This window comes from Sprattus sprattus (genome assembly GCF_963457725.1).
Source record: "Sprattus sprattus genome assembly, chromosome: 18".
Taxonomy (NCBI): Eukaryota; Metazoa; Chordata; class Actinopteri; order Clupeiformes; family Clupeidae; genus Sprattus; species Sprattus sprattus.
In genome coordinates this window covers 11,817,817-11,828,085 of record NC_137916.1, presented here as the reverse complement: position 1 = coordinate 11,828,085, position 10,269 = coordinate 11,817,817, and the positions used below count along the sequence as shown (strand labels likewise).

The 10,269-nt window shown below is 41.3% G+C and overlaps 1 protein-coding gene across 1 annotated transcript; it reads left to right on the top strand.

The window, feature by feature from the left end:
* Window positions 1-1,152: 1,152 nt before the first annotated feature.
* On the top strand, window positions 1,153-8,151 carry ccdc134 (coiled-coil domain containing 134; the record flags this gene model as incomplete). Its single annotated transcript, XM_080857060.1, has 7 exons — window positions 1,153-1,335; window positions 4,148-4,261; window positions 4,478-4,599; window positions 5,036-5,120; window positions 5,463-5,644; window positions 5,886-5,957; window positions 8,026-8,151. Exons 1-7 carry the CDS (start codon window positions 1,302-1,304, stop codon window positions 8,149-8,151), a joined length of 735 nt encoding a protein of 244 aa, XP_080713186.1. The 5' UTR covers window positions 1,153-1,301.
* Window positions 8,152-10,269: the final 2,118 nt, after the last annotated feature.

Genomic DNA, 10,269 nt, shown 5'->3' with positions numbered 1-10,269 from the left:
CAAAGCTAATTTAAATACCCTTTTTGGGCAGGGACTTAAGTTTTCCGAAATCCGCGATCCTGGATGACACCAAAATCAATATTAAGTAACGTGTACCAGCGCTTGCGGGATAATAGGTCGTGCGGGATAATAGGTCGGGCTACGATACCTATTTTATATCCAAAACTGTGTAGTTGGTCATATGTTGAAGCTTGGCTAACTAGTCGCCCATATGTATCTAGTGCCCCCATGGAATGGACAGAGAGGCACGACACTTTTCTTGCCAGAGAAGTGCTTGTGTCGGAGCCATACAGATTTAAGAAGGGGAGTAGCATGCTACTACCTACAATCTTGACAACTTGCTAGCGGTGTGATTGGTTTGTTGACCTGTCAATCTCACTATGACATCTATGTTGTCAACACAACTCCATGCGCCAGACTCCTCCTCCGTCATCCGTTGGATCGTGTCAGTCAGGAGTTATTGAAAAGAAGATACATCTCACTAATGTGGGAGGATGTGTGCCATCGACAGATGCTTGAGGATTCACTGACCCTTTTTTATGTATGATGAAATAAAAACATATATCTGTGAATTATTTTAATAAGTTGTTATTAATTGTTAGCTCAGAGTTGTTTGCAAGATGTATGTTTATAAATAGCAGTGGCCATCCTGTACCTTTCATGTTGTTAAATGTTAAATTAAATTCAATGTTAAAAAATGTTAAGTTAAATTCGTTGTTCAAAAATGTTAAATTCAATGTTAAAAAATAAAAATGTTAATGAATATATTAACCTTTGTATTATTTGAATAGCTTAGTATTGAATACACAATAACAGGGTAGCTATGTTTATTTGGCACTAGGCCCAGTATATTATAAACAAAATGTTATGCAATTTATGTTGTAGGGGGTCCCTGCGCATCTCGCCATCAGTTTGGGGGTCCCTGGCCTGAAAAACGTTGAAGACCCCTGTCCTATATCCTCCGCCTGACAGTGCCTGCTGTTCACCAGTGGTGGGTGGAAGAGAGAGATTTTCAGCTTACCAATAATCAGGCTTGTGTGCCTTTGAAAGTCTTCCGTAAGGAAACCAACTCGTGCCTGCTTGCATGACTTGTTAGCTTGCTGTCAGTCGTCCAGTTCCTGCCAGTGTGATCGTGGCAATGCAGGAGTGGAAGGAACGGGTGTTGTATGTAAATGAGCGTTTCAAAAACTGAATGGTCACCCATTAATTATATCTGATACACACAGCGAATGACACCTGTTCATTGAACATTTCCACGTTACAAGGTTGCAAGCTATAGCTACGATAATCTGTCGAACTGAATGTCATCACTGCCTCATCAGTTTCCCTCAGAAGGTGAGTAGCCGAGGATCGAGTTTGTGAAATCGACTGCTGGATTGTCTCAGCTGGACGCTACATGATTATGGTTTATAACTAGCTTTAAGCATCTGCTGACATTTACATACGGTTTCAATTTGATGACGGCAAGCACCTAATGAAAGATCAATCCCTGTAGTGGGTAGCATAGTCATGTTAACAAGAATTTGTTTGAGCGGCCGTATTGGTCAATGTAGTCTTGATCCCATATTGTTGAATATCGTTTATTGCTTGTCCGCTGGATTTGTTGACAGAAGTGGTTTAGTAGTCGATGGTGAAGTGCTGAATTCGCCACGCATGGCTCTATGAGCAAACAAGTACATAGCATTTTGCGCACACCGCGCATCATCCAGATGGACGATGTTAGTGTCAACACTTAAGACTTTACATATTTAAAATCTTTGTCCACAATATGATGCCATGCTAGATTGTGAGCTGAAATATGGTTTATGTGGAAGACGCAGATGTGACAAGCACGGGTTTCCAGCTAACCGGAGTCCAACCAAGCTTAATTGATTGGAAGGATGCCGAAATCCACGCTGTGACTGTTACACATTGGGTCGCTATTATCCGACCACCAGGGTCGACGAAGAAGCTTCTGAACACTTGCATCTTGAACCTATTTTGAACGAAGCTTGCATTCGACTATTTGATGCTTACTTTAGACCCTTACTCTGTAAAGAAACTATTCATCATACAATCTAAAGAGATGTGGTGGACGACCAATGTTTATAAATTATGCCTGCTATTCTTCTTCCTTGTGTTCTCACATTTTCCCCGAGACAGAATTATCCTAGGAATGGCACATACAATTATGGCTATGGTTAAAGTGAAAGTGTACCCCGAGCTCTGAGCGTAACTCAACCTGTAAACTGAATGATACATTTTGATCAGCATATGAAAATGAGACTCGGCTGGGGGAGGTGGCCCGACCATAGCATGACATAGATAACTCGCAACCAGTTGACTCTAGGTCAGCATTGGCCTTGTGAGACTTGAAGCAGTAGATGGCGTGGTGAACCATTTTCTTTGGAAGGCCTGGACCGAAGGGGGCGGATGAATTGAAAGTCACTGTGAAGAGTTTTAGTTTCAAGATCATATCTCAAAATAACGAGATGGGCTAGTAAGTCGTAATTTCCAGATACTATTGGTGTTTGAAGGTGCTTGACTTTATGAGAATTGATCTTGAAATTACAAATTAAGCCTATCGTTATTTTGAGGTATTGTCTTGAAATTACGATTTAATATCTTCAAATAACAAGATAGCAGCTTTAATCATAACTTAATATCTTATTATTATGAGATGTGATCTTATTATTACATGTTAGGTTTTCAATTTATTTTCATCACATGCCATTCAGGGCTTCCATAACCCATAAAATGACAATTACAAAAATATATATTTTATAAAAATAATGTTGTCAATGTTAACACCAACATTGGTGAGATTCATCACAGTACAGTCATATAATTTAGTGTACAGCTCAAAAACCACATTTAAATGCATATTACTGCCAATTGAGAAACACAGCTACAGACTACTAATGATGGCTGACATCACAGGTTCTACTTTCTTGATGCTGACCTAATGTTTGGAGCTCCTAAAGGCTGACTGCTGTCCAGTCAAAATGGTGATTACTCTGGACGACGATGTTCTTAAAATTGTCCAGAATGTTTACATAATTATTTTGTACGCCTGTGGAGACAACCTGTGAAATGTCCAGACTCAAATTCCCACGGCAGACTCGCTTCAAAGCCATGTCACCTGTTAGAGGCAGCCGTGGCCTCTCAATCAGCCTCTGGCACAGGCACACTTTCCCTCATCTCATCTCTTTCAACTGTATGTTGTCGTGCCGACACAGAAGGAAATTAAATATTAAACAGAAAGTCTGTTTCTCCCTTCCCTAATGCCCAGCACCCACCACCACCACCCCCACCCCCCAACCCAATTTTGTCTGTTCCTCATTCACAGACGCCCTGTCTATATTACTCCGTTCCGACTCTGTATTTTTTGTTTCTTTCCCCCTTTCTCATCCCCCTGACATGGGTGATGGGATATGCTGTGTCTGTACAGGGGTTTGGTTTTCTCCTTCTCTTTGATTTTGTGTAATGTTTTCCTAAAAAAGGGTACAGCCATAAAATATTAAATCAGTCTGGAGCCTATTTTGGAACATATGCTGTCCCCGTCCTCCTGATTGAGGAGAGAAGAACAGTACAAAAGCTGAAAGAGACTGATGACACACTCCTCTCCAAGAAGGAGAGAGGAGAGGAGAGGAGAGAGGAGACATCAAGGTAGTGGATGAGAGAGAGTGTGAAAAGAGAGTACAGAAGCTTATTTGATTCCTCAGCCAACTCAAGAGGGTTTCCCTTTTCTTGAAAGGAGTCTTGCACACACCACTGAGTCCACACTGTAGAGGAGCTCACAGAGCCTTTCATGTAACATGAGGACAACTGTGGAACGGCTTGTGTTCTACAGCTTGCTAGTTTGATCGCTTCCCACAGTACTGCTCCCTCGGTGGGTACCCTCTTAAACTGACAAGCTCAGAATGTAGGGCGCTAGCCAGCTGGTCTAGCACGGAAGCCATATTTAACAGTTTTATTATAGAATGTTAATTACTCAAGTAATGAATGGGCTGTGGTCAAAGCCTTGACCTCCCTCAATCTGTCTTTCTCTCCTTCTGTCTGTCTGTCTCTCTCTCTGTCTGTCTATCTCTCTCTCTCTCTCTCTCTCTCTCTTTCTCTCTCTCTCTCCCTGTCTGTGTGTGTGTGTGTATGTGTGTGTGTGAGACAGACTGCCCTCTCCTGGCCATGCTTGCTGTGTATGCTCTGCTGCTGTTGGGCGCTCCTGTATACTCAGCAGATTCCGACACACACCGACCCAGACATGATACTAATCTGGAGATCTGTATCCTTCTTGTATTAGCTATATATGCATGTGTGTGCCCGAAAGAGGGTTTGGAAGTGTGATTGATGTGTGTGTTTGTAAGAATGATTTGCCCATTCTAGTACGACTGTGCACCTGTTTGCTTGTGTGTGTGTGTGTGTGAGAGAGAGAGAGAGAGAGAGTGTCAATGCTGTTTGATCTTTGTGTAGTCTTTGCCTTAGCTTCACTCCTTTTAAGACAAGCGTCTGTTTGAGACGAAGAGGAAAGACCAGCTAAATGCGCTGAAGAACCTGGTGGAGCTAAATGACATCAACCAGCAATACAAGATCATTGACATCATGCTGAAGGGCCTGTTTAAGGTGCATCCTGTACTTTCTTTCTCATTTTCACACACTTCACTATCTCGCTCTTCTCAGTCATTTAGAACGTTAAGGTTTAAGGTTCTTCGTTCTAACTGAAGAGCCTGACTGACTGGGCATCTCTCACGCTGATGTCCTGTACTGCTTTATTGATCTGTCTTCATGTAACAATCTTTTTTAATGACTCCCACTTAAAGTATATTGGGGTATATTGTAGTATAAGTTATCTCATCGTTTTGGCCACTTGGCTTATTTAAGTACTGCAGTGCACTTCATGTGTCCTTTTCAAGGTCAGCCAAGGTAGTCAACTCGCTGTGTGGACTTGCATCGTCAGCAGAACTGAACCGGTGCATGCGTGCGTACGTGTGTGTGTGTCTTTGTATGTGTGTGTGTGTGTCTGTGTGTGTGTGTGTCTGCATGCTCTGTTCATATGAAGGTCTTGGAGGACTCTCGGGCCGTCCTTGTGGCAGCCAACCTGCAGCCAAATGACCCTTTCCCTTTGGACGACAAAATCAAAGAGGGTCAGTGTTTTCTCTTCTGTCCTGCGTCACCTCATGCTGTCTCTCTGCTCTCCAGGTGTCCTGCTTAATTTGTGTGAGTTCCATTCTCTCTCTCTCTCTCTCTCGCTCTCTCTTTCTCTTTCTTTCTCTCCCTCCTCCTCCTCCTTCGTTGTCCTCAATTCCACCATCTGATGTTTGTTCTGTGACAGTCCTGCTCGATCTCATTCTCACTCCTCTCCGCCCTGATCTCTCCCCCATGTCATACACATATTCTCTCCTGCTTTGCTCTTCTTTCACACACACATTACGTTTCTGTCTTTCTCTCTCTCTCATGACCCCCCCTCTCTATTTGTCTCTCCACAGCATACTCACATGTGGTGGAGAACACGGCGTTCTTCGGCGATGTGGCACTGCGCTTTCCACGGATCGTGCACCACTACTACGACCGCAACTCTGACTGGGGGAGTCTCCTGCGCTGGGGCCTGAGCTTCTGTAACCTCACGGGGGTCTTCACTGGGGGCGCGCACCAGCACGTCCTCACACTGGTAAAGGCTGCGGGGGGTGGGGGGGGGGTTGGCAAATGACAAGCTGGGACTGCATGAGGGGTTTGGACAGGGTTCATAGAGAGGGAAAAAGGGGCTTGTTTAAATGTATTTATACCTGAGTTCATAGCAGGTTTGTGGAGGATGTAGCAAGTTGGTGACATGTTTGTTGTTGTCACTCAAAAGCTAAAAGTTCTCACTGATTCCTCTCGTCTTCCCTTTCTCCCGATTCTCTCTCTGGCAGATGTCACAGGAGTTGGGAATAACAGAGAAGTCCCCAGACTTTACCAACCCCTACCGCACAGAGAGAGATGATGTGAGTTGCATACACACAATTAATTCATTCTCTTTATCACTTTCCCTTTCTCTCTCTGCTCTCCAGAAATACTCAATGTTTTATTATTTTCAAGAATCCTTTCCTTTTCTGGCTTTACGATGCAGTCCAGCTGCATTGCCAATACACTATATACACATAGGTCCATAAATATTTGGACATTGACACAATTTTCATAATTTTGGCTCTGTACACCACCACAATGGATTTGAAATGAAACAATCAATATTTGCTTTAAGTGCAGACTGTCAGCTTTGATTTGAGGGTATTTACATCCAAATCAGGTGAACGGTGTAAGATTTACAACACGTTTAATATGAAGCCCCCTCTTTTTGAGGGACCAAAAGTAATTGGACAATTGGATGCTCTGCTATTCCATGTCCAGGTGTGTGTTATTCCCTCGTGTTTTTTTCATTTACCAGGCTGTACAAGGAGTAGTTTAAAGGTCTAGAGTTAATTTCAAGTGTGGTATTTGTGTTTGGAATCTGTTGCTGTCAACTCTCAATATGATGTCCAAAGAGCTGTCATTATCAGTGAAGCAAGCCATCATTAGGCTGAAAAATCGAAACAAACCCATCAGAGAGATAGCAAAAACATAAGGTGTGGCCAAATCAACTGTTTGGTACATTCTTAATAAGAAAGTACACACTGGTGAGCTCAGCAACACCAAAAGACCCGGAGGATCATGGAAAACAACTGTTGTGGATGACAGAAGAATTATTTCTCTGGTGAAGAAAAACCCTTTCACAACAGTTGGCCAGATCAAGAACACTCTCCAGGAGGTAGGCGTATCTGTGTTAAAATCAACCATTTAGAGAAGACTTCACCAGAGTCAATACAGAGGGTTCACCACAAGATGTAAACCATTGGTAAGCCTCAAAAACAGAAAGACCAGATTAGAGTTTGCCAAAAATCATCTAAAAGAGCCTGTACAGTTCTGAAACAACATCTTATGGACAGATGAGACAAAGATCAACTCGTACCATAATGACGGGAAATGAAGAGTATGGAGAAGGGAAGGAACTGCTCATGATCCAAAGCATACCATCAATAGTGAAGCATGGTGGAGGTAGTGTTATGGCGTTGGCATGTATGGCTGCCAATGGAACTGGTTCCCTTGTATTTACTGATGATGTGACTGCTGACAAAAGCAGCAGGATGAATTCTGAAGTGTTTGGGAGAATAGTATCTGCTCATATTCAGCCAAATGCTTCAGAACTCATTGGACGGCGCTTCACAATGCAGATGGACAATGACCTGATGCATACTGCGGAAGCAACCATCATAGGATATACAAATACACATATGTCTGCTCCAAATCAAATGAAGCTGCTTGCAGTTAGCTAGCTATCTATCTAGCAAACTGCGCTTTCGCTAGTTATGATGACCTAACTATCTAGTTGAGAGAACATCCCCTAACATAATCGAATACAATGCATTGAAAACGATTAGCCAATGGTGTGTCAAATACCGCCTACCTATTTTTGATTGACACATCTCATTAACATATTGAGAAGAAGAAATAGGAATAGGAATAGAAATACGAATACGAATACGAATAGGAATAGGATTAGGAAAAGGAAAAGGAAAAGGAATAGGAATTATTTCTGTCTAAATGCATGAATGTGGCCATTTATTTATTCATTCATTCATTTGTAAATATGGCAGGTTTGGTCCTCCATACTTCTAGGGTCATAGAGCTATACGTGTACATCAAAACATTTGAAAGGGTGCCGATGTCATCACACACACTGATTAGATAGCAACTCAAAATTGGTCACTGAGTGTGCATGTATTCACTTTGTTGTTTCGTGAGTAGATGTAACATTAGAAAAAGTAAACATACTTTAGCTATGTAGTCATACAAGTTGTCATAGAAACTACAGATGATGTTCTATTCCGACATTTTGTCTCTGGCGCAGAACTATGAAAGCTTAAGGTGCCGCAACGTCTGTTGACCACAATTGTTTTTTTGGCAAGTGACACTTGTGGCCTGGACTATGAAATGGCCTTAAGGGATCTCTCTCATGTCTCGTTCCTCGTTCTGCAGATGCTGCACACAGCAGAGGCCTTCCAGAAAGTACTGAGAGAGGAGGAGAAGAGGCGGAGGAAGGAGGAGAAGAGGAAAGAGATCAGAAAAGGCCCTCGGATCTCTCGCTCCCGTACAGAACTCTAGCTTCTCAGCTCTACAAAAGAGAGAGGGAGAGAACAATTAGAGGGAGAGAAAGGGAGACAACAAGTAGAGGGATGGAGATAGAGAGAGAGAGAGAGAGAGAGTGAAAAAGATTATGACAAAAAGGCAAATGTTATAGCAATGCAAAAAATAATAGCTCCCATCCTACACATGGTACCAGGCTTCAGGGCATAAGGAACCAAGTTTTGAAAGAGAGTATGGAAAGACAGAGATTTAGTTTCAGACATAGACAGGTGGAGAGCTGTACCCAGGGTTCATCATCTTGGTTCTCAAGGGTTCCGTATCTTTGTGGGTTTCATCACAGCCAGCTTTTCTATTATGTCCTTCACCAACTTGTTTAATTACTGTTGCCTGCCAATGCCTTTACACTGAAACACACTTGAGGATCAGCAAAGTGTCATGTTGAGTTGCTGTAATCAGAGTTTTGGTCTGTTGTTCTCACATTTGGAATTAAAACTGGCTGCTTTAAAGACCTCTACATGCACAAGTGCTGGAACCCTGACAATGTTTTTGTGCCCAAGAGGCACTCCATCAGAAACAGTCTTCAGTAAGGGATGAGTACAAAATAGTTGCTTTCAATTGTATAAATAGATGAATATAATTGAAGGTCTGGCATGTGTTGATTGCTTAAGGAGATTACAGGACTTTTAAACAAATTTCATTACCTCATTTTTTCATACTAAAATTTCCAGATTGTCCAGATGTATTGTAAAACAGTGTTTTTTTTTGCTTTGTCATTGCTGAGGGAAATTATTGTTAAATTAAAAATGTGAAGATATTATAGCCCTCCATATCCAGGGATATGTGCACAGCGTCTTATTTATCATTCAGAGTTTGTTCTCTTTGGAAAAAGCTTTTTCTACCATTATAACAGGTAATAAGATGTATGTGTTACCTTCCTGTTAGTTAAAGTACCACAATTTAATTTCCCATGTATTTATTGTTGAGTACTGGTAGTAATTGGATGTAGAGGTACGGTTTGCACAGAAAATTTAGGACCAGTTTGAAATTTCAATGTTTTTTGTATCTGTTTTCTGCTGCCATTAGCAAAATAAAGGCATTTTTCCAGCCAGGTTCAGAGCAATTCAAGGAACTAAAACTACCTTTTGGAACTGCAACTACACCATCCCTGAGAGAGTTCCTTTTTTCAAACCACATAACTATTTGTCAGTTAATCAGAACCTCAGTAAATTACTGATACATTCTGAGTTGAGTATTCAGTTTGATTCTATGGCTACGTCTGGTTTAACGTAATTTTTTTTATTCCGTCTTACAATTACATTTATGACCAGTATTTGCAATAGAAGATGCATGACCAACTATATGTGACAACAAGAAGGTTTTCTCATACTTTTGTGCCCATGTCCATGACACATACCTTTTCTCTCTCTAGTGGCTGGTGAGGTTTGTTTCCTCCCAGTATTTTTGTGTTGGTTTAATTATTAGTTTTCTTGCTGCACTACGTGTGTTTGCTCATTTTCAACATAAAGCAATTAGCCACTTAGTCATTCTGTACAGTTTACACTCAAGGGCATTCAGTGTGCATATTCCTCCAAAAGCACTTGTTCTTTGGAAGGTAACAAAGGGTTCCTGCAACTAGGTTACTTGAATCAAAAATAGCTTTCCTCTGGTGGTAAAAAAAAAAAAAAAAAAAAAAACTTTGCATTTCTAAAAAGTTTCTAAAAAAGTTCCAGTGGTGTGAAAACGTCTTATGCCTTGACAAAGTACTTGTCATGTTGTTACACATATGCCATTGGAGTCCACCAGGGAGCATACTTGAAAAGTGTCTACAGGAAATTCTTCACAATCAAACAAAGTGTTTAACTAAACAAAAAGTTACTGCTTTTAATAAAGAATTCTTTAGTATCCACACCGACATCTGCTGTGAAGTCCTCAATACAATTAGTCAACCGTTTTTTTTTTTTCATTAGTATAAGTGGATGACATTTGAATTTGGATTGAGAAGATTGAGATCATTTTCACATAATGAGGTCTGTGATGACGTGGACTCGCTTTGCTTTCCATTCCATTCCATTTCTTTCTGCACAGTATATAATAAAACCCAAACAATGACTTTGGAATTGGATTAAAGGATGGTAC